Source organism: Marmota flaviventris, chromosome 8 (assembly GCF_047511675.1).
Source record: "Marmota flaviventris isolate mMarFla1 chromosome 8, mMarFla1.hap1, whole genome shotgun sequence".
In the NCBI taxonomy this organism is placed as follows: Eukaryota; Metazoa; Chordata; class Mammalia; order Rodentia; family Sciuridae; genus Marmota; species Marmota flaviventris.
Window position 1 is genome coordinate 54272615 of NC_092505.1, and position 25523 is coordinate 54298137.

Here is a 25523-nt window from a genome sequence, read left to right on the forward strand (position 1 = left end):
ACTAAGACTATTTGAGGAACTTCTAAATTCTTATTGATAAGATTTATAATAGAAAATTGGCTCTGTTAATTTGTTTGGAATTGCTTATATTATGCTTATACTAATTGTTTTCTTTTTTCTCTTCTTTGTTTGACCAAAAACACAAATACAACAACAAAAAACCCACTTCCAACCTCTGAATTCAACAGTATTTTTCCAGAACAGATCGTGTATTGAAACATAAACGTATGTGCCATGAAAATCATGACAAAAAACTAAACAGATGTGCCATCAAAGGTGGCCTTCTGACATCTGAAGAAGATTCTGGCTTTTCCACATCACCAAAAGATAATTCACTGCCAAAAAAGAAAAGGCAGAAAACTGAGAAGAAATCATCTGGTATGGACAAAGAGAGTTCTTTGGATAAATCTGACCTGAAGAAAGACAAAAATGATTACTTGCCTCTTTATTCTTCAAGTACTAAAGTTAAAGATGAGTATATGGTGGCAGAGTATGCAGTTGAAATGCCACATTCTTCAGTTGGGGGATCTCATTTAGAAGATGCATCAGGAGAAATACACCCACCAAAGTTGGTTCTCAAAAAAATTAATAGTAAGAGAAGTCTGAAACAGCCACTGGAGCAAAATCAAACAATTTCACCTTTATCTACATATGAAGAGAGCAAAGTTTCAAAGTATGCATTTGAACTTGTGGATAAACAAGCTTTACTGGACTCAGAAGGCAATACTGACATTGATCAGGTTGATAACTTGCAAGAGGGACCCAGTAAACCTGTGCATAGTAGTACTAATTATGATGATGCCATGCAGTTTTTGAAGAAAAAGCGGTATCTTCAAGCAGCAAGTAACAACAGCAGGGAGTATGCACTGAATGTGGGTACCATAGCGTCGCAGCCTTCTGTAACACAAGCAGCTGTGGCAAGTGTCATTGATGAAAGTACCACAGCATCCATATTAGATTCACAAGCACTGAATGTGGAGATTAAGAGTAATCATGACAAAAATGTTATTCCCGATGAGGTACTGCAGACTTTGTTGGATCATTATTCCCATAAAGCTAATGGACAGCATGAGATTTCCTTCAGTGTTGCAGACACTGAAGTGACTTCTAGCATATCAATAAATTCATCAGAAGTACCGGAAGTCACCCAGTCAGAGAATGTTGGATCAAGCTCCCAAGCATCCTCATCAGATAAAGCCAACATGTTGCAGGAATACTCAAAGTTTCTGCAGCAGGCTTTGGACAGAACTAGCCAAAATGATGCCTATTTGAATAGCCCGAGCCTTAACTTTGTGACTGACAACCAGACCCTTCCAAATCAGCCAGCATTCTCTTCCATAGACAAGCAAGTCTATGCAGCCATGCCCATCAATAGCTTTCGATCAGGAATGAATTCTCCACTAAGAACAACTCCAGATAAGTCCCACTTTGGACTAATAGTTGGTGATTCACAGCACTCATTTCCCTTTTCAGGTGATGAGACAAACCATGCTTCTGCCACATCAACACAGGACTTTTTGGATCAAGTGACTTCTCAGAAGAAAGCTGAGGCTCAGCCTGTCCACCAAGCTTACCAAATGAGCTCCTTTGAACAGCCTTTCCGTGCTCCATATCATGGATCCAGAGCTGGAATAGCTACTCAATTTAGCACTGCCAATGGACAGGTGAACCTTCGGGGACCAGGGACAAGTGCTGAATTTTCAGAATTTCCCTTGGTGAATGTAAATGATAACAGAGCTGGGATGACATCTTCACCAGATGCCACAACTGGCCAGACTTTTGGCTAAAAAAAAAAAAAAAAAAAAATGTAAATAATATTGGCACTTTAGAACAGATTAATCAAGAGTGGGGTTACTCTGTGTAAAATGGAGTGCTGTACAGATTTAAGAGCAATGCGTTATAACAAGTTAAGCTGATATGAATAGCAAGATAATCCCATAACTACGTTTTGTTTGGTTAGTCAGCATTCTTTGAACTGCCTTACATGTTGTCACCTTTATAGAAGCAATGCATATACTTGTTTTAGATCAGAAACTTGCTATTCCACCTACACCAAGTTAAAAAGGAAAAAAAAAAAAAAGACTTTCGCACAATTGTTTCCTAACTGATAACATTGTACATTCTTAGGAGATTAGTAATTGTGTGAAATTTACTCATACTGTTTCTAAGTTTTTCAGCATAGTCATTGCACTTCAGCAGGGAATCTGAGTATACTTTACAGACAGAGTGAACTTAAAGTTTAAATGTCAAGAGATTATGGCTTAAATACATTAGTTTGTCCTATAGGGGGAAAAAAAGAAGAAAACCACCTTTCAAAAAGAATGATATGCCATATACCCTTGATTTTCATTTTGCATTATATTGACATGTGTTTTTTTTTTAAGAAAAAAAGTAATAAAAATCTGATAGTCTAAGACTCCACTATTTAAAAGCCTAATTACTTTTAATATATGCATACTTTCAAAACTTTTACCAAAATACACAACTGTTGAAGCATTCACTTCTCTATGGAAGTATGCATATTGGTGTCAGTTTCTTTGTACAGTTGTACCTAGATATTTTTTTATGATTTTTTTTTCATGTGCAAGTATCAAGGTTTTGAAGTTTTAGTAAAAAATATTCTGTAGATTACATTCCCAAGAACATAATGCTTACACAAAATGTATATTCCACATTTTAAATCTTAATTGTATTTTACTTTACATATACACTTCAGTTAACATAGAGCACTTAGAATCTATTTGGTATTTGATTTCTCAAAAGTGAAAAAATTAGAGTTTTAGGTTTGATATGGTTGTGTCATAATCATCTCATAATTGACAATTTTAATTTTGGGCAATAAAAGGAAATTGGGTTATCTTTGGAACTGTAAAACTTGGTTTAATCCTTCTCTTTCTAGACTCTTGGATTATTAAACAGTGTCCAGAGAAACAAGAAATGGGCTTTTTAATTGCTTATTTTATCTTGAGTTACTTTTTAATGAACACTGCTCATTACAGTTTTACAAACCAAAAGTGTTTACTAACTCCAGTAACTACAATTTCTTTTTCAGCTAGATGAGTGACCGGAAATTTTTTGTTGCATTTCAAAATCTAAATAAACTACAGACTTTATCCTTATACCATGAATGTTTTTTTTTTTTAATACTTTGTCTTAAAATAATACAGCATGGTACAATAATAGTACTTTTATATATATATACTTTTCTGAAGAATGATGGTTTAAGTTACACATTGGACAGGTCTGATTTTTGGAGCGTAACAGTCATATTGATGCTATCATCTTCTTTAATTTGTTCCAACTTTTTGGTTTTTGTATTTTAAATTTCCGCAATCTTTGTCACAATGCACGTACTGATATATAGCACCAGTGGTAACCTAAAATTAATATCTTTGGAAGAAGAAGCTGTTAATTTCCATTTTAACTTTTATATTGGTCCTGTAGGTCTACATTCTTTGTTTCAGTATAGAATATGTTATCCATTTAAATTATTTTTGTCTCTTATTTAATGTTATCCCAAGACTGTTCTCATAAAGAAAGGGAACAAAGAAATATCCCCTCCAACATTCTTCACTTATATTCATTTATTTTGAGTATATTGGTGTTTTTATGTTAAGGAATATAAATTATGTTTAATGTGGTTTCCTCTACACTTTGGTTATTAAGCTTTGTTTGAAATACTAGTTTTCCCGTTTGACAGCTTTCTTTGCTGCCAAAGTTTTCAATAATTTAGACTTCTTTGAAGTAAATATTTAAGTTCTGCCATTATTGACCTTAAGATTGATGTGTGTTGTGTTATGCATCACTTAATTGCAAGAAGAATTATTTCAGGTGAGATGTTAAAAATGGAACTGTGCTCATCCTATAGGCATTTTTCTCATAGTACTTTTGATGACAGTAGGCACTTATTTCCTGAGTTGATTTTTATTTTTTTAAGCCTGATCAAAAATGTGTTCCTTTGGGAACTTGATGCAGTTCTTGGTACTGTGTAAAATTTTTTGTTTGTTTTAACATCACCAGCACAGTTTTAAGAATGTGACTATTGCTGAGCAGTTTGGATAAGCTTAGGAAGGAAGGCCTTTTAAAATGGTAGTTATGCAAGCAGATTTTCAGGTGTTGCATTCCTGTCTTCAACACATTTCTTTAAATCTACAAAATGGCAGACTTTTCTACCAGGTCATAAGCATTTTTCAGATAACTGATAATTAGCCAGCATAACTTATTGACTTACCATTTAAGTACAGTCATCACTGTTTTACTGTGAAATTCTAAATGCCTACCAGACTTACCTTGTATTATCATCCTATGATAAACATCTGGACAGTTTGGGTTTCCCCATTTTGGTTCAGAAAATTGTTTAATTTCTATCTGGGCATTAATAGAGAAAATAAGTGGCCTTGTGTGCTGCTTTAGATTTGAAACATGGAGGATATGAGATATCCTTTGTAATTCATGTTTCTCATTTCGCTCAGTGAACAAATTGTTCTATAAAAACATGCTCTTTCACCCTTAAATCCTTGATCTCTGTGAGCGAGGTGTGCTTTTTTTTCTCTTAGGTTCTACTTTTATGTTTGAGCATTGGAAACATCATATTAGATAAAGTAGTATCTTCAACATCTTCTAAAAGTGTCTTTTTTAACTTAAAATTTTATTGCACATATATTTCATTTGGTTTAGAATATTTGGGTGGCTCCTAAATTTTTTAGATCTACATTGCAAATGTGCTACTTGGTAAGGTAGAAATCCATCTTCTTAGCTCTGGCTGAAGATGCCAGCAATTGGGTCATTTTCTCTCTTGAGAGGCAGAAAAGGCCTTGTGCTCAGGGCAGGCTTTCATTTCCACAGATGCGAGACACTTGCAAAGTGCTATGAGGTTAGATCTTTTGCCACTTCTTTCACTTTATTAATTTGGGTATTTAAAGGGCTGTTTAAAATAAATAAATAAGTAAATGAATGAATAAATAAATAAAAGCCGGGAAACTTTAAAAGTAGGCATTATTGTAGTACTGCGTATCTTAGAACATTTTAAACTAGAACTCATTTTTTCACAGTATGTATTTACTTGAAGAAGCACTATTATAATCAATGAGAAATTTTTGAGTCTGCAATTTTAATTTAAACCTTTTCCGTTTCAAATTGCTTTATTTCAGGGAAATAATTTTCCAGTTGTTTTGCTATATTCTGCAAATAAAAACCGTATGTTTCCTTTTTTTCACTTAAACTTTGGTAGGAAACAAACTAAAGCAGACAAACATTTCTTGTTATGTTTGTTGCTTTCTTTAATCCAAAATGGATAAAAAAGTAAAACCCTGTAAACATTATTTTATTTTTTTATGCAATACCATGCTGTAAATATGGTTCATCAAGTAAGGATGTACCTATGATTGAATCTTTAATTCTGCACAGTTAGAGTTTATATATAAATGTGTCTTGACAATCAAGGACTTTCATGTGAGTCTTCCTTTATGATGTTTATTAATGTTATGCATTCCATTTGTTTTGAAGTGAGTACCAATGTGCTAATTTGTATTGTCTGAAAGTATGTAATGTTTTTACAGCTTGTTTTTAAGAATCTGTAAATATGTACAAACAAATCACAGTACTGCTTTATGTTAGAAGGCATATGATGTTGTACTGTATGTAAGCAATAATACATAGCAGTGCTAACTTTACAAGTAGCATCAGGAAAGTTCTAAAAACATTTCAGAGTTATTATTATCCTTATTTCATTTAATGATGATTATCTTTAATCAGTTTTTATAAGCAAATTCCATTGTTCCTCCTTTTGGAACGTAACACTGTTTACACAGCATAATTGAAGTTGCAGAGGAGACAGGCTAAATCTGGCTTCATCTGTACTCACTTTCACTAAGCATTGAATGGCCTTACCACTCTTCTGCAAGATGGAGGAAGACCGCAAAACTTAGTGCCCATCACACTGAAGGAAGGGATGTGTTGTTGTTGTTGTCGTTGTTGTTGTTTTTCCCTGCTTCTGTACTGCTACCTAACTTTGTGATTTGCTTTGGATTTTAATATTTGTTTCTGATATAGATTCAAGCCCGTAAGTTTTGAGGTGACTTCAGCTCCATTGTGAAATAGATAGTTCTCTTCATATTTCATAGCTACATTTCAATAATTCTAAACTTTCTACTTTGATTTTTAGATACTTATTTTTCAAGCTTGATTTCTCAGCTAATCAGATGACTTTATTCAACTTCAATACAAAGAAAGACAAACTTATTGTAGTTTGAAGTGAGTCAATATAATACTGTACAGAACAGCTAACTATTTGAACACACACATCACTGCTTTAGAAATAAAACCGCCAATTTATAAATGTATATGACCTACATTTTATAGGAGAAATGTTTTTAAATGCTAGTCATTTATATAATGTGCTTTGAAGGATTTGCTAGTCCACTTCTGTCACTTTTTAGTACACTGGTATCTTTTATATGTAATGTATGCTTTTTATTATTGTAGCAAAGCATTTCAGTAGAAAGAATTTTGCAACAATATGGGGGAAATTTTTCATTGTTGGATTTGAATTATACTGGATTTTATCTGTGTAGTCTTACTTGTCTTTATTTTAATGCTGTCTGGAAGGGAACTTGGTATCCAAATAAAGCAGGTAACCTCATTTTACTTCAAGGGCATACTGTGTAGTGCTGAATTTAATCTGGAAATCTGATGATTTTGAAAAGAAAACAAGTTTATAAAAATTGTACAGAAGAAATTAAATGTGTGATGGAAATCCTGATGGTGGAGCATTTGAATTTTCTGATACATAGTGTTATTTTCCTGGGATTCCCTACGCCTTCTTTGTATATCAGCTAATAAAAGAAAAACCCTGTCATTGAAACTGGTAGGATAATAGGCTATTCTGATTATACAGTATTATTTTTCCTATCCAATTTTCTGACCCTTTTCTCAATCACTGTAAAATTTTATTTTCTATTTCCTATTGATAATTAAACATGTACATAATATAGACGCTGTTGTGTAGAACTGAATGGATCTAGTTGCCAAGCTTGAATGGGTAACTAAGTGGAAATATTTGATGGATATTGAGAATTCATGAAATGCCAGAGCAAATTTATGAGGGAAGGGGGGGGGCATGGTATGACTTGGGAAAGTCACAGCAGATTGTTTCTTCAGCCCCCTAGGAAATCAGTGTGAAGGAATCAACTGCAAACTCAGATCAGATAAAAAGTGGGTCTTTCCTTATCCTCCCCCCAAAATATGAGCACTAAATTTCCAAATCTACTCAGGTGAAAATCGCTTTGCGATGAAACTTACCACATGGAAATTTTCACTGTTAAATAAGATATTTGTGATATTTTTAAATACAAACTTTTACATCAGTAGTCAGCAGCCTGATGATTGAAATTTAGTCAGTCAGTATATTTTAAAATATATTTTGTCCTCCATATTTAATTGTTTTTAAACAATTGGGAGGATTTTATGTTTAAATACATTTTTATCATCATTGTTAAAAAAAAAAAAAAGTCTTGGTTGACCCCATATGATGGCCATGATTTGCTGAGTCTTTATAATACAGTGAAAGCTTGTTTCATGTGTAGTCATGGAACGTAGAAATGTTCTTTAAACTGACTTACTCATTAAGAGGTTTAATGAGTTTCACAGCTTTTGACACTGTTGTCATATAGTTAGTCTTGCCACTTAAGGAGTTTATAATAACATTTTATGTATTGTGATACTAAAGGAAGTTGTTTTGCTTTATTTTAAATTGAATTATTAGACTTACATTTCAAATTCTGCATTTTAAATGTGGACACTGGCTGTTTGAAAAATAAAATACAGAATACAGTTTTATGTCTAATTTTCTAGCTGATTTTTCACAGTTTTTTGAACCAAATAACTAGTGGTAAATATGCAAAAACCATGGTACATAGTTAATATTAAAAAAGGATGTCTGTGTGGAATTAACAGTTAACAGATTGGATAACAATTATCAGGGTCTTTACTGTAGCTTTTTGTGGAATGTTTTATTTATTAGTTGTCAAGTGCAAGAGTCAAATGTTACTGTCATTGAATATTTTAGACTTGAAATGTTTAATGTAGAGCAAACAGCATATGTTTTGTTTTTTTTTTTTCTTTACAGATAAGATTCTATTAATCACCATCAGTAGCATACATGGGATTTTTTTCCCCTTTGATAAGTGTAGATAATTTGTTTTCATTTATCTACCACTTTTGCCAGTACCTTATCTCATGACAGTGGGATGCATTGTAAGAAAGCTGTCAGCAGTCAGGAGTGCAGCCTGGGTCCATGGGACAAAGGTAAATTAATTGGCCCTTGCAGAGAGTCCTATGACCCCGGCTTATTAGCATGGTGCTGTAACCAATTGTACATAATAATACCACTGATAGTCTACTAATGCATTTCTTAGATCCCAGTTCTTGAATGATTCAAATTGGTGGGGTGAGGGGTGGGAAGAATACTCTACATGACACTTCTCCCACCTGAAGATTATACGAAAAATAAAATAAAATTGAAGTCACTTGAATTAATGTGTTGTCATTGAGTCTTACTTGACAAGTTATCACACAAAAAGAATATGAACATTTTTCTAATTATATATTTGGATAGAGTTTTAATATTTTTTCAGAGTTATATCTGTTCTTTCCCTCTTTGGTGAATCTTATAAAATATTAGAATAAGTTACATCTGTATGATGAATGGAGGTGAATTTTTAAGTGAACTAAAATTTAAACTGTTTCTCATAAGTTTAGTTTTTCAAATGAAAAGGACATTTAGAATAAAACCTTTTACCGATACACTCATGCAGATGTGTAAAAGCTGGGATGAGAAATGTAGTATTGTAAATAAGAATGACATTTTTCAAACAGAAAACTCAAATTTAAAAATGGTCTTGAATTGTAAAATAGAGAACATTTGAACCTTTGCGTATTTACCCATTTATGCAGGTAAAGTTTTAAAGTTGTGACCTTTATTTTCTCTAACTACTCCAGTTCTTAATAAGCTTCTAAAACTATGATACTCCTGTCAAGGTGGGAAAGGAAGCCAGAGAAGTGCATTACCCGTAATATCATGGAGTTTTCTATTGGTTTGAATTCCTACTTGCTGGGGCATAGAACTTTGACCCTGCATTTATTCAGCATTGATTACCTACTTAGTAGTAGGCATTGTACTAGATGCAAATAATAGATGGTTGAGGCTACAGGCATTTGTGAGCATATGGAAGGCATTGATAGTGCTATCAGTTACAGGTTACAGTATTGTACTTGAGATTATTAAAGCAAACATTCATTGTGAAGATGTGTTGCTCGCTGTGCTGAATACATCTCATTCCTCAACAAATGGGTAGATACAGTTTTGTATTTCAGGATAGTTTACTAGAAAATACAATTTTAAAAAGGTGGTTCCAGAAGATGGAAAATAGAAGCAGGCCAATACAATGGAAATAGGGAATGTTGTCAGAAATTACCTCCTACTTAAGATACGAAGTTGGTGAATTAGATTCAAGCTTAGTCTATGGAAATGAAATAGATATGTTTCCAAAGAAACACCTATCACAGGAGTGGGAAATTAGTGCTCAATAGGGATTCTCAAGCCTGAAGGAGAAAAGAGAGGATCATTGTACTCCCCTGGGGTGTTGGGGTTGGTGCTGAAGGATGCTTTCCTGAAAGTAGGGAAATTAACCACCAAAGCCTAATTAGTCATACTAGCACAGTCGATATTTTTAAGTCCCTTAAGTCAATACTAATGTGCAGTACTCCCAGACAACATGTATGGTGCTCCATCTCCTGGAAGGTGGTTAGGCCATTGTTTAAACCTCCAATAGGGTAGCTTTCCTTTGTTTATGGAGTTATAGCACCACTGCGTATGCAACTTGGCAGTGCAACTTGTGCTCTAGCATTTTTAATCCTTCTAGAACACAAGATAAAATGGCAGGAAGAGGACACAGCATTGGAAATAAAATTTAGACCTCACAGAAGGTTACTGGGTGAGGACAGTTGTGTGAATCTTATTGAGCTCTCATGTTTTGGGGTTTTGGTTGGGTTGGTTTGGTTGGTTTGATTTGTTTTGTTTGCCTTTTGACTTTTTTCTTTTTTTTAAATTTAGCTTTTGGACTCTATGCTTGTGCCTTCAATACTTAAAACAACTATTTTCTGTTCCTCCATAAGGAAAGCACGCTTTTTCCTGTAGGACACATTTAGCACACACCGAACCATCATAGGCCCTGCTGACATGTTTTTTGGTTTTAAACAATCTCACAGCACGAACCCCTCGAAGTCTCTCTGGGCACACACCACATACAGATTTTGGTGCTTCCCCAAATTTCTTTGTATAAAGGTAAACAATTCTATTACCAGGGGTTTGAGACAGCCTGGTTTTGTTAGAGGCTGTATTGTAGGGAAGCCTGACAGTATGTCAAACACTAAACCATTCTGAGTGCCTCTAGACACCATCCCTGGAAGAGGACCCCTCGTGGTTTGAGAGCAGTTGTGCACTCAGCATAGGGTGAGAAGAATATGCAGAGTCTAGTGATATGTGTGCAAAAAACATTTAGGAAACCAACTCCCAGGCAGCAAGGCCAGTGCGGCGTGGGACAGCTTAACATGAGCTATCTCTCGTTAAAAATTATTGTGGGAGGGCTGGGGATTGTAATCTACAGCCTACAGGGGCAAATAAGGAGCATTGAAGTGAGCAGGGGACTTTCAAATTGAAGATCTGCCTTGAGCATCTCTGTAACCCTTTTCAAGCCGCTTGCCCTTTCTGAACCTCAATATTTTCCATCTGGAAAGGAGGATGATAAACTATCCAGGTTGCTGTGAATGTCTTAAAGTTAACAACTTGTAAAGCAGTAAACATTTTCTAGTTTAGAGTTTAAGTATCACCAAGGCAAAAGAGCAGAGTTGGACAAGTGTTGGAAACCTCGTTTAATATAAAGCACAGCAAGTACTACATTTCTGACTTACAGAAAATATTAAACTGACCTTTTGTAATCCAAAACCCAAAATGCTCCAAAATGAGAAACTTTGAGTGCTAACATGTTGCCACAACTGGAAAATTCCACGTGATCTCATGTGAGGGTTCCTGACAATAGACAGATACACTAAAAATGTATAAAGTTAACTTCAGGCTATGTGTATGAGGTATATATGAAACGAATTTCATATTTAGACTTGAGTCCCATTCCCAACATACCTTATTGCATTTATGAATATTTTAAAAATTTTGAAATACTTGGAACCCCAAGCATTTCAGATAACAAATATTCAACCTGTATTATCATTCAAAAGACTGAAGATAGGACAAAGTCAATGTGTCTGGATTTAATTAACCAGCAGAAAATAAGTAGTGATGTGGAAGTAATAGGAATTCTGTAAAAGAAAGAATAATTTGCATTTGCTAACAAATGGAGTACAGAGTATTTATCAAGTACATGCCCTAAACTTCAGGGACACAGATTCAAACAGTTCAAAGAAAAAGGAAGAAGAAGAAAAAAAAAAAAAAAGCTGAGTGTTGGTGCATGATTATAATTCCAGCTACTCAGGAAGCTGAAGCAGGGGGATTGCAAGCTCTAGGCCAACCTGGGTAACTTAGACCCTGTCTCAAAAATATAAAGGCCAGTGAATATAGCTCAGTGGTAGAGCACTTGCCTAGCATATGTGAGGCCCTGGATTCAGTCCCCAGTTCTGTCCCCCACAAACAAATATTCCATTATCAAAAACCTGGAAGGGTATGAAACATTCTGAAGAATCTTTATTTAACATTGAGGTATATCACAACCCATTAGAAACAAGGTAGAAATATCCTATAAGAGTAATGCAATATATTGAAGTAATAGAAGTTCCCAGTTGCTCACTCCCAAGCTATTAGTCACTCATGAACAGGAATCTGCGGGACTGTAAGGCAAAAGTAAAATTATAGACAATGAAGTTAGAATATGGTAGCCAGCTTTACCTCCACAAGGAAGGCATAGCCTATCCTTGTAGAGGTGGTGGGTCTTCTCTTTTACTTTTTTTTTAATCTTACATTTATTTTCTATTTCTGTCCCTTCTTTGCCTGTTCCTGGTTTCATCTTCCTGAACAACTATATATGTGTGTTGCAGGTCTATACCAAACAAATGACTGACTGATGGAATGTGATGCCCTGCCTCTTGTGCAAGTTAGGTTTACCTAAGGGCTTCTGTTTTTTTGTTTTGTTTTGTTTTAGCATTAATGTTTTGGGGAAATTCGAAACTAATTGTTCATCAGGAGAAGATTGTGGGAACCCTGTATTAGTTTGTAAAACTTTTTAAACACATTTCCTTACACACAAGCATGTGTGAATAAGTGAATGAACAATGTTACAGGGCCTGGGAAGCACTATGAGTGCTGTTTGAAGGTATTAGAAATGATGGTGGATTTTCAGTGACGGGATGCTGCCAGGATCTGGTGGAGATGCTGGAATTCTGCCCTCAACCACAGGTACCACAGGTTTCTAACCAAAATTCCTAAAGGAGACACCCAAGAATCCAAGGTTAGTGGGAAACGAGTTCCCAAATCCTAGCATAGAAAGAAGCAGAGGATGTGACCAGGACTGAAGACTTCTAGAGCCATTTCTTGCCCTTGGCACCCTGTGGTTGACCAGAGCATCTCAATAGGTAAGACTAGACTAAAGAGTAGAATGGCCAGGACTCCAACAATGAACCAGTAGACTTCAGTCCTTTTCCCACCCCAGTTGCATAGGAACAAAGGAAGAAAGAAGGAAAATAAATGAACAAGTTCACATGTGTGGCCAATGAATAAAAAATGGCCCTGCTCACTGCTGGATTTGGTTCAATAAATATTTTATGATCTGATCAATCAGATTGTCAACTCATGGGAGGGCCAGGCCGACTGCTTTCAGCTCTTGGTACTTCAAGATATTCCCCTTCCCCACAAATGCATTGTTTTCTCTCTACCCTCTACTAAAACCTCATCCACCCACCCATCCTTTGATTTCAGCTCTAACGTCACTTCCTCAGAAAAGCATACCCTGGTTTTCTTGATTAGGTAATTTCAATCACTGGAGTCTCCAACCAGCCCACATAGTTTCCCTGGCATAGATAATCTGTCTGAGATGCTGTGCTTATCAGTGCAAGAATTTGATTGGTACCTGTCTTCCCTGCCAATCCAGAACACTCTCGCTCCCCATTGTGCTTTCCATGTTGGCCACAGTGCTCCGGTGGATGTGGAGCTGACAGAGGGCCTAGGCAATACAAGTGTGCAAGAGGGCTTATAGATCCCATAGAAGAAGCAGTTTTAGAGACTGTGTGGGTAACAGCAGGCAGCCCAGGAAACTGGTCATGTGGTTTTCAGAATGGGAGGAAGTATAATGGGCTCTGAAAACAACAACTGATCTCGATTTCAATCCCCGGCAAAATTCTAGAATGTCCATATAACAACTCTGCCAGGCAGGCCTGGCAGGTCTTATCATTAACTCCACGTGACAAATAAGGAAACTGAGCTTTGAACACATTAAAGAACTTGGGCAAGGTCACACAGTGAAAGAGAACCAGGACTCAAATTCAGACCTGACTACTCACACCTACACTTTTGAAGCACTGTCACAGTGGCTCCTGTACACAATATTTAAGTAAACAGTGAATGCTAATTATACTGCTGTCACAGTCCAGTAAGGCCGCCACTGTCCTCACAAAGCAAACTGCACTCTGCTTCTTAGGCTTTCACCCTGCATCAAATGTTTTCTCATGCTCCCGCCAGGTCTTGGCCTGTGACAGGTACCAGGTGGCTGATACAGGGTGAATGGCTTTCTCTTGTCACAGGACAAATGCTAAGAATCAATAAACAGCTTAGATCCTGGAGGAAAAACCTGCTCTACAGGAGCTGGGGACACCCATGGCAGGATAGTGGTGGCCCCTCCTCTACTCAGCCCTACCCAGAGGAGCCAGAGCAGCACTCTGCTCTCCCTAGAGTCCCAACTCTACTTTTCTGGGACTCAGGAGCCCTCAGCCTTGCAAGAGGCTTGTGCTGCAGGTTTGCATCACTCCAGCTGCCAGGAATTCACATCAGCCCTTCTGACAGACTTCCCTACCAGGTCTGGGGTTCTTGAAGCACACTTCAAACTCCAGGAAGGAAGATAACCTTTTTCAGTTTTATTCCTTCCTAGGAGTAAAGAAGCTGCATTGTGTAGAGGAGAATTTGGTACTGGAACTAGACCAAGGTTCAAATACTGGCTCCACCTTCAGGGCCAGCTCAGCTTTCTGAGTGTGTGCAGATTGCTGTAATTTTTAAATAGGTAGGTGTACCCCTTGGAGATACGGCACAATGACCAATAAATATTTATCATGTGGTAAACTACCTGTGCACTCTCAGGGACAGATTTTACACTCCTTTTTGCCATTAAAAATTGTAACTAGAGTAAGACCCCACAGCTTAGCAGGTGCTTTCCATCTCTCAAGTATTTTAGAAAGGGGAAAAAGCTATTGGGCTAGAAATCCCAATCTTGGCTTCATATTAGAAGTGTTGGAGGGCTTTAAAGAAAATGCTAATGCCTAAGCCTCACCCCAGACCAATTAAAACAGAAATTGGAATCTCTGAGGGTGGGTTTCTAAAACCACCTATAGGTGATTTTGAAGTATATCCAGGTATTGTAAAATGCACACCTGATCCCCATCTTGTGGCACTGGGACTCTGGTTCTGAGGTTTAGGCTGCAAAGACATATTTTTGTGTACATACATACCTACATCATGATTTAACGCTTCCAACCTGCTTTCACATTTCTATACTTCTTGACTCTCTCCAAGCTCTGGTACCTCCCCAGATATCACTTTCTAAAAAATGAAGTCAACTTTAAGACATGATTTCTTCACCATTCTTCATTCTTCTAAGAAGGCAATTCTCAGTACCAACCACTGGAAGGAAGAAGAAGGAGGATCCGTCTGCAGTTGAGCCGGGTAAGATCCATGCAACAGCCTCACTGTTGTGTCCTTTAACTTGAGCTTGGGTTGTTACTGAATAGGAAAAAAAAAAGTAAGTTTAATAACAATTATTATTTTATTTTATGTAACTGGGCTGCAATACCAGTGAATTCAAGCAGTGAAACGAATAAGAATATTTTAAAAGAAGACAAAACATTTTTACCTTGGTCAGATGTATTCTACATTCTCTATTGCTGCATAACAAATTACCCAAAAACTTAGTGGCTTAAAGCAACCATAATAATTTATTCTCCCATAGCTTGTGTGGATCAGGAATTCAGGCAGAGTTCAGCAAGCATAGCTTGTCCTTGATCTACAATGTCTAGGACCTCAGCTGGGGGCTGGATTCATCTGAAGAATATTTCTCTCATAAATCTGATGGGTTATACTGGCTATTGATTGGAATACCCACATCTGGCCTTTTTATGTGGCCTGGGCTTCCTTACAACATGGTGGCTAAATGAAGAGTAAGTACTCAATAGTGAGGAAACCTATTGCCGTTGAGACAGCTTATGAATTCCCATTTCTACTATATCAGTTGAGGTACTTTAAAAGGTCCACTCAGGCTCAATAAGCGTGAACATGGACCTGTCTCCTTTGGAAGGAATCTTAACCTCATATTGAAAGAAAAGCATATGGGCTAGATATATTAGTACAGCCTACTTTGAAAAATACAATTTTCTCTACGTTGTCTACTTATTTTTGCCCAGATTCCAAAGTAACATGCTCATTGTAGGAAAAAATTCAATAGAATCCCAGAATTTTTATACAAGAATGGTTTCCTCTCCTACTTTACTCTCTTAATCCCATTCCCTGAATATAAAAACTGCTAGCATATTCAATGCAAACTATATACATATATAAGTACATAAATGATGCACCATATACATGATTCTGTAACTTGCTATTTTTATTCAATGTTAAATCATGATTTTTTTTAGTGGTGCTGGGGATTGAACCCAGGGCCTTGTGTGGTGTGTGAGGCAAACACTCTACCAACTGAGCTATGTCCCCAGCCCTATCATGAACAACTTTATGTTAGTACAAATAAAATTACCTAATTCTCTAATGCTGGCTGTCCTTATATGATTATACCATATGTACTTATTCAGTCTTCTATTGATGGATTTTTAATTGTTTTTATTTTTTTCAGCTCTTAAAAATTAATGATGTAATGAACATCCTTCTATTAGTTCATGTAGGGTAGTGTCTTTTTTAATATTTATTTTTTAGTTGTAGTTGGACACAATACCTTTATTTTATTTATTTTTATGTGGTACTGAGGATGGAACCCAGGGCCTTGCACCTGCTGGGTGAGTGCTCTACCGCTGAGCCACAACCCCAGCCCTAGGGTAGTATCTTAAAAATGGAAATGTTCTCTTGTAAGGACATGCAAGATACTGTTTTTCAACACAAGAATATTTCTTTTAAGTTAGTGTCATTGTTATAAGGGAAATCGACATTAAGCAGGATATGCTTCTTGTTTTGCAAAATGAGTAGGTTTTATTGTTTTGTTTTGTTTGAAGTGCTAGGGATTGAAACAGGGTTGCTCTACTACTCAGCTTTTTATTTTTTTATTTTGAGACAAGGTCTCCCTAGGTTACCTAGGCTTATCTTGAACTTGTCATCCTCCTGCCTCAGCCTCCTGAGTTTCAGAATTTACAGGTGGGTGTAGGTGGCGCCTGGCAGAAGTAGATTTCTCTACTTAGCTTTAACACCAGGGGAAAGGAACAAACACATTTGTTCTGATGTTAAGAAGTTGCTTGTAAGCTTTGAAGGGAACTCGTTTATTTAGAAAATGAAAAGTGGTAGGAAGTAGGTGATTATGAAGAGGAGTGATTTTCCTTTTCAATTTTTTTTCACCAAGGCTTATGGGGATATAGCTTTACCACTGAGCTACATCCCTAGCCCTTTTTCTACTCTTTTAATACAAGCTAATATAGAATTGAATGTGGATTCTTAAAATTTCCTCTGATGCTTGGAGGCTTTTCAGAAGGTGACAGCAAATTAAAAAAAAAAAAAAAAAAAAAAAAACCAGCTTCAGGCAAAACAAAACAAACGAAAAAATGTCATGTATAAGCCAAAAGTAAGAAAGGCCAGTCTACTGGCCATACAGATAAATATATGGATATATAGTAGATTCCCCAAGTATGTTATCCTGTCTGCCCATCCATTCTTTGATCACAGATGAATATTCTAATTTATTCTGTTTTTTTTCCTCTTGGGTTATTAAAAACTTCTTTACTGGAAATGAACCTTGAGGATATTATACAATGCAGTAAGCCAGACACAGAAGGACAAATGCAGCATGATTCCACTTATGTGAAATATCTAAAATAGGCAAATAAAAAGAGGCAGAAAATTAGAGGCCACCTTAGGTGGGAGTTAGAGGAAATGGTATGTTATTGCTTAATGAGTATGGACTTTCTATTTGAGATGAGGAAAGTTTCTGGAAATAGATGATAGTTGCACAAAATTGTGAATGTGATTGTCACTGAATTGTACCCTTAAAAATGGAAGAAAATGGCAACTTTTATGTAATATACCTCCACACATACAACCTCTTTGCTGGAGCAGAAAAGAGAGGTTGAGGCTCTGTCAGTGTTCCCGTAGCTTTGCCTTCCCTTTTGTTTTTAAAAGAACAACCTCTATTTTTAGGGATTTCACACAAAGGCCTATGTGGGTGTGGGAAGTGCTCCCAGCTGCCCTCCTGTTTCTCAGAAGCCTACAAGGAAGCCTAGCAAGTTATTCAAGGTTTAGGAAATATACCAGATTGGAAATGGAGATAATTTAATCTCTCTGTATGTTAATTTGTTTTCTTCTGCAATCTGAGGCGGAGGAAACCTTATTTCACCCCTAGTTAAGGTGTTTCTGGGTCTTGCGGTAGGTGATGAGGGGAATTTCCCCACACCTCAGCATGCCGCCAGGCAATTTCCTAGCAAAGAAGTTCCACTCCCTGCGAGGTTGGGACCCCTGGAGCGCAGGGTCTCAGTCTCCTGTCCTGATGCTTCTGCCTCTAGAGCGTGGGCTTCCCCTGCTGCGGTCTCCCGCACACGCTTGCGGTGGTCCCCAGCATTCCCTGAGTCTGGAGTCTCAGTCCCCTAGTCCCAGGGAGGGGCATCAGCTGGGTGCACTGCACTAGTGGCTGCTCAGGTGCAGTCTGTAGCCTGGCTCACCTTCCGCACCCCACCCCGCGGCCGCCAGGTAAAGGTTCCTGTCTCCTCCTCCCAGGTCCGCGAAAGCCCTGCCCCCGGCCAGGGGGAGCTGTGCCGCTGACTCTAGGGGGAGGAGAGGGAAGTCTCTGTAGCTCCCTCCCTCCACCTAGACCCAGAGTCAGAGGTGCTGGGTGATTGAGTGCCCGAAACTGGGAGGGAACCACTTCACCAGCCCGACAGCTGGGACCCGAGTGGCCAAAACCCCGTCAGCCACGTGGCGACGGGGCGGGGCTGGGGCGGGCACAGCGCCGGGAGCTCGCGACCCGGGAACAGGTGAGAGCGGTGGGACCAGTGGGGGGAGTGAGAAGATGGTCTCGAGGACAGCACCTCTTCCCAGGAGGAGCCCTGATCCTCAGCAAGAGTCCAGGCGTGGGGTCTCCTAGGTCCCCCGGCCCAGGGAGACGCTCTCCTCCCACTGCCAGCCCGGTCCCTCAGACACAAGCTGGGTGCCCAGTCCTGCCTCAGCGATCCTGAGAGCCTGGGGTGAGGGTCGCACCCCAGGGCGGTCTGAGACGCGGGTCAGGGCTGTGCTCAGTGAACCAGCTGGGGTGGGGAAGGGTGGACGTTAGACGGTGTCATTGCCCCTAGGCTGCTGGACGTGAGAGCACCCAGGCAGCAGGGTCTATGTGGCATGGAGCTGACCGAGCACCCTACCCATCTTCCTGCTTTTGGAAGACCTCAGTCCACCAAGTCCCCTCAGTCTCCCCAGATTTTGCTGGGCGAACACTGTCCACCCCCCCCCACCCCCGCTCTTTGCATCTGAATATCCCTCTGTGCCCATTCCCTCCCTCACTATCCATGGCGACTATCACTGGTCATATTCTTCCCATAGTATAGAGAGCACCTTCTCTCACTCTCTCTTTTCCTCCATCCTCCAAAATACCATGAGGGGATAAGGTCTCTACCCCAAGGAAAGCCAGGCCTGGTGCCAAGGGAAGACTCTTCTGGTGGATGAGTACTATGCTCTTACAAGGATGCTCAGAAATCTTTTCCTGGCGGTTGGCTTCATTGCTGTACCCCATTCTGTCCTGCTTCAGTCTCCCAAGACAGTCTCCTAATTTTCCCTCCCCCACGCTGATCTTGGTCCAGGCCACAAGCACTTACCACATGCTCCAGTTCAAGGGATCTCATGGTACCCTTGCCCTGGACAAAGGGCTCCTAAGGCACATACATACCCAGGAGGATGGGGGAGGAGTGTAAACTGGGTCCTCAAGGGCTGGGCAGCTAGCTCTGACCCCCACATATTGAAGGAGCTCAGAAAAGAAGGCAAGCTGGGGCACTGTGGCTTTAGAATAACAGCCTTTGAGCATAGGTGGGCTCTGGAGCATGGGGAGGATCTATGTGGGTAGCAAAGAGGCCATTGGAAGGAATCTCCAGAGCTACAATAAGTCTTTTCTGCACTCAGGGCCTTGCCCTGTATGGAGGACAGATGGACAATAAGGAGGCAGGGAAGGAGGAGCTAGCATGATTGTTGATGGTGTTTACTTTCCACAGGGATCTCCCCACCCAAAGCACCAGGATCTCATTTCCAGAAGAATGGCCCAGATGTCTTCAGTGCAGGAACTCTTCCATGAGGCAGCCCAGCAGGTAGGTTAGTAGGTATGTGGCTGGTGATGGAGCTGCCAGAGGCCTGTGAGCCAGGGGTCACCAGCCAGCCAGCGGAATGGGAACATGACAGTGTCTCAGAAATTAAAAGCAGTTGTCTCAGAAATTCATTTTGTCATTCAGTTTAATTGAGAAAACCTCATAGACAACTCTTCAATGTCTATGTGCAGAAAATCTTCTTTGGTATTATTTGTAATGGGTTTTGAATCTTGCACCCCTGCTCCCCATCTTGGGAGACTTCCATGAACAAAGTGAGAACCTCAGAAAATATGAATTCCTTGTAAAGTTCTCATTACAAGAAAACCTCATAGGTACTGAAGTCAAATGGATTTCTGGATTGTCTAATGTCTACTGGATTTTTTTCCCTTCATCTTTTTTCTGTTGATTATTATTTATAGTAAATATTCCACATGTGGATATGCAGTTGAAGTGCCTCTCCCCAGAAATAGTTGATTTCTTTTTTCTTTTGGTACCGAGGATTGAACTCAGGGACACTCAACCACTAAGCCACATCCCCAGCCCTTTTTGTAGACAGGATTAGAGACAGGATCTCACGGAGTTACTTAGTGCCTCACTGTTGCTGAGGCTGGCTTTGAACTCGAGATCCTCCTGTCTCAGCCTCCTGAGTCACTGGAGTTACCCAGGCATATGCCATTGCACCTGGCAATAGTTGATTTTTAAAGGAATGCCCTGGCACTGGGGGATGGGAGGAAGGAGAAAGAAATGAAAAAGTTAGGTATTTATCAGGCAACTACTTACACCCAGGATCTCTGCCATCCACAGTCACTCAAGTTTTCATTGTCTCTTGGATTTCTCTCATGCTTTGTGAAAAGAGGCAAGAGGACTTTTCAGCATTCTGACAGGGGGAATAAGCCCCCTAAGAGGGGAAAGAACTAACCAAGTCCTCACACAACAGTAAGAGAGCAGGATCCAGATGCACCCTGAGCCAAAGGGCAGGGGATGGTGAGGAAGGTGGGACTCAGGCTTGGTGGGAGGATGGTAACCCTCTATTCATAGGCACATGTGAAAAAAATATAGCATGTGGTTGGCAGGCAATAAGAGCTCAGTAAAAACTACTGCTGCCTTCCCCTGGGTCTAGGGCATGTTCCTGCACTCCCAGCTCTTAGCTCTTAGCAACTTGCCTCCAGCCCAGAAATATTCAAGCTGCTTAGAAATGAGTGGTAATTTGGGCTTGTTTCTCAATGATACTTCATTACCCTTGCCCAGAGCTGTTCACTCCAGGTGAAAGGCCCAGGACTATGCTCTTGGTGTGCTTGAGGACTCTCAGTTTGATTTGTTAAGGGTTTTATATTTCTTTAGTTTGACCGATCTCTCATATACTTCCCCTGTGTTTTCTTTGGATATGTAAAAGTGTATGTGAGTCTTATAATTATAAATTTATTTATGGACTACTTTTAGTCGGCACTTTGTCAAGCATGAAAAAGAACCCCAAATGGAAAATGTGAGGCCCAGGAATTCCAAAAAGAGAATCAAAGCAGACATTCTGGGTTTTTCTCTGTGAGAAGAATCTGTTCTCTCATCCTTTCCCCTGTTGGAGACCTTCAGTGGCTCCCCATGTCCACTATCATGAGTTCGTTTAGCTTAAACCCTGTGTGGTCTTACCCTGGTAGGTTTCCGGTATCTTCCACTCTATGTCCTCACTTTCAGGCAAACCACACCATTCCCCAGTGCTTGTATCTTCCCTGGGCTTTGCTGATAATTCTCACTTGACTGAGTTGTCATTAGAACCCTCCCAGTATCTGTGGCAATGCCTGGCATTTAAGTGACAATGAACGTCCATTGATTAACAGTGCAATTTCAGTTGTTTTACATGCCCTATCACAATGTTGTCTTTAAAAAAAAATATTTATTTTTTAGTTGTAGTTGGACACAATACCTTTATTTTATTTATTTTTATGTGGTGCTGAGGATCAAACCCAGGGTCACATGCTAGGTGAGCGCTCTACCGCTGAGCCACAACCCCAGCCCAGAATGTTGTCTTTTAAAATGTGATGGACACTAAGGCTTATATCAGCTCCTTCTTCCTCAATATCTAAACACTGAGAGGTTGAACAGTGTTTAATGTCCAGAGTCAAGACTTTTGACCTATACTGTCTAGACACATTGAAACCTACTCCTTTTTCTCTCTCCTGCATTGTCTAGGATACCACATCTTCTCTGGATTATTCATACCCTCTTTCTTTCTCCACATTGCTACTAAGTGACTCTTTCCTGAAGTCTCAGTCTGTACATTTGTCTCCTCTGGTTAGACCCCTTCAGTGGCTTCTCATTGCCTTTAGAATATAGTTCAGACTCCTTGTCTTGACCCCCAAGGCCCTCCATGATCTGACTAATCTGTCCTGTTCCTGTGGGATCCTGTGTCACTGCCCGTGTGGCATGGAAATGAGCTGTTTCTTTCTTATCTTCCTCAAGTCTATGAACTCCACAAGATCAGGAACATATCTTTTTTTTTTTTAATGTGGTGCTTAGGATTGAACCCAGTACTTCACACATGCTAAGCAAGCACTGTATCACTGAGCTACAGCCCCAGCCCCAGCCCCAGGGACACATCTTATTCATGTCACATCCCAATACCTGCCATAGTGCTCAGTGCAGAGAAGATGCTCATCAGTGCTGGACCTACTGAGTCCTAGTTGGACTCTTCCAACTAGAAGTTAGAGAAGCTGTCATTTGCATTAAGGAAATGGAACACATGGCAGATTTGGGAAACACATCCCAGAGGGTAAGGAAATGATAATTGCTGCCAGTTACTGGGTACCTTTTGTGGTCAGAACACTTAATATGCATTACCTTAATTAATCTTCACAATATTATTCTGGAGGAGACATGATTAGTTTTGTTTTATAGATGAAGGACTAAAGCACTTTGAAAGCAGGCATGTTTGATGCCCAGGCACAATTTTTTATCTTTTCTGCCTGTTCCAGTTGTATAAGCAAAGCTACCCAGATGGTAAATCAAGGGCCTTTGTTGGGGGAACAGGGAATAGGCTGGGTGGCTAGTGCATTTGGATCTGAACTCTGGGATTGGCTGGCCCTCAAGAACTTTCCTGTGAACCTTTTTAAACCCTTACTCCAGTATTGGCGGGGTCAGAAATTCTGCTAAGAGCTTTGTGGCCTGTGGAACACGGGGTTAAGTAGGCAGTGAGAAGACAGGCTAGTGGTGTCAAGACAAACTTTTGATCTTGACCTATATTTCTCTTGGTCATTGTGACTAGAAGGTTGCTCATAGGTTGTGAGTTAGGTAGAGAAGTAGATGTATGATTTGTTGGTTTGGCTTTAATCATTTTAGGATCAGATAGGGTAGCTGTGTATATGTATATTGGTCAGTCATAAGTGCACCCCTTATAGAAAGGCAGTAGTTAGATCTAGGGGTTGATGATGTGGTGGTCAAGAGTACATGTGTCACCTGGGTTCAAGTATTGGCTTTAACACTTTGTGACCTTGGACCAGTTACTTACCTCATTAAGCCTCCATTTCCTCACCTATAAAATGGCTACATTTAAATGAAAAAGAATCAAGGAGATAATTCCTGCAAATATTTAGTATAGTGATTGGTTCATAGCATTCAATAAATGTCGGCCAATAATAAAATTAAAGTGGGGAATAGAATCCAAAGAGTAGTGTATAAATTATCAAAAGGATCCGCTGGCAAATAAACACATGACTCAGCACAACAAAGTCAGGCAGAAGACTTAAGGCAGAAGTCTCAAATCTAGAATGACATCATTGGCCAGCATGGAATGTGGGGGTATGGGAGGAGGTGCTTCCCTGTGTCTGAGGCCTGCATGAGTCCCAGGGTATGATCCACCTGCCCCTTGTCTCCCAGCACTGTCTGATGTCCTGCTCTTTCTCTTCTCTGTCCTTTCCTCCTTTGGTCTCTCTTTTTAACTTCTCAAATTTTCATACCTAAATTAACTTGGCATAGTAACAGAGTCTGGCCAAGTTTGGGTTAGGCCAAGAGGTAGAGAGGTACTCAGAGATCCTCTAGCCTAGTCTCCTTGTTTAGAGAGTTAGGAAACAAGCCAGAGATATTGAATGACTTGTGCAAAGACACATGCAAGGAGTGACAGTTGGGCTGGAACCTAGGCTACTGACCCAAATACAGCTCTGGGTTGATCCAGTCTTCAGGTTATAATTTTGAGCATTGATGCTAGGTTTTGCCATCTCAAAAGCTTTGCTCTTATTTCAGAATCCTGTTTAGCCAGTGTACTCTTCAGAACTGACTTGTATTTTTACTAGGCATTTTTTCCCCATAGCTTTAAGGTAAAATTGAAGTACAATAAAATGCACATATTTGAAGTATGCAGTTTGATAAGTTTTGACATGTATATAGCCAATACAATCAATATAAAAAGCGTTTTCATTACTTTTTAAAATTTGAAATTATGCAGACTGTTTCCTGCATGATTTAGTACATTACAAATTAATCACTTTAAGATATATAGAACCCCACCTCCACATGTCAACTATTTCAAAATTAAATGGCACACTTATAAATATCTCAGAGGTCAAGGAAGAAAGCATAAGAAAAGTAAATAAAAGTGCTTTTGAACTAAGTGAAATAAAAGCTTAAAATATCAGGATCTCTGGGATGGAACAGTACTCAGATGACCATTTATAACTTAAAGTACTTGTCTGAGACAGAAACTAGAATAACAAATTATTTTCAAATGAAGTAGTAGGAAGGAAAAAATGAGAGTAGGAGCAGAAATATATGAAATAGAAAAGAAAGACTATAGCTAAAATTTAATAAAACATAAGCAAGTCTAATCAAGAAAAAGCAAGAGCACAAAAAATTAACAGCAGTGGAAATGGAGCTATCAAAATAACCCTACAGATGCTAAAAATATTCTAAGGTAATATTACAATTGTATGCCAACATATGTGATAGCTTACATAACAAGGTCTATATTAGAGAAGGATCTGTGTGCTACTGAGAAGAAAGTGTATTCAGTCATTGATGGATGAAATATTCCATATATGTCTGTTAAGTCTAAATTATCAATTATATTTTTTACTTAAATAGCTTTATTTAGTTTTTGTTTAGAGGAACTATCCAGTGGTGACAGAGGCATGTTAAAGTTACCCTGTATTATTGAGTTGTGATCTATTTGATTCTTGAAATGGAGAAGGGTGTGTTTGATGTACATAGATGCTCCATTGTTTGGAGCATAAATATTTACAATTGTTACATCTTATTGATGTATAATTCCCTTAAGCAATACGAAATGTCCTTCTTTGTCCCTTCTGATTAACTTTGACTTGAAGTCCACTTTATCTGATATGAGGATAGAAACCCCTGCTTGTTTATGAGATCCACGTGGGTGATGGTTTTTCCATTCTTTTCACTTTCAGTCTGTGGTTGTCTTTGCCTATGAGGTGAATTTCTTGGAGACAGTGTATTGTTGGGTCTTGTTTTTTAACTCAGTCAGCCAGTCTGTGTCTTTTGATTGATGAGTTTAGGTACTTGGCATTTTTTAAAGACTGTTTTAACATCTTTAAAAAGCCATACTATGCATAGCATATGGAAGACCCTGAAGTCCACCCCAGTGCCACAAAACAAAAACAAAAAAAAACTCTACACATGTGTAAAGTAAGCATGGGCATCCCATGTCATGCAATGGCATATTTATTAGTATGTACAGAAATGAATGCAACTGAGGTGAAAGGAAAAGGGAACTTTGGACAAGATAGTCTTACTAGTCCCTCCTTTTACAGACAAGG

The 25523-nt window shown here is 38.9% G+C and overlaps 1 protein-coding gene across 9 annotated transcripts in view; it reads left to right on the forward strand.

The window, feature by feature from the left end:
- Znf148 (zinc finger protein 148) overlaps nucleotides 1–8531 on the forward strand; it is a 149655-nt gene extending 141124 nt beyond the window's left edge. For all 9 annotated transcript variants that reach the window (XM_071615258.1, XM_071615254.1, XM_071615259.1 and 6 more), the window contains one exon: nucleotides 189–8531. In XM_071615258.1, the coding sequence (XP_071471359.1) occupies nucleotides 189–1787 (1599 nt within the window). In that variant the 3' untranslated portion in view covers nucleotides 1788–8531. The remainder of the gene's footprint in view (nucleotides 1–188) is intronic.
- The last annotated feature ends 16992 nt before the right edge of the window (nucleotides 8532–25523 follow it).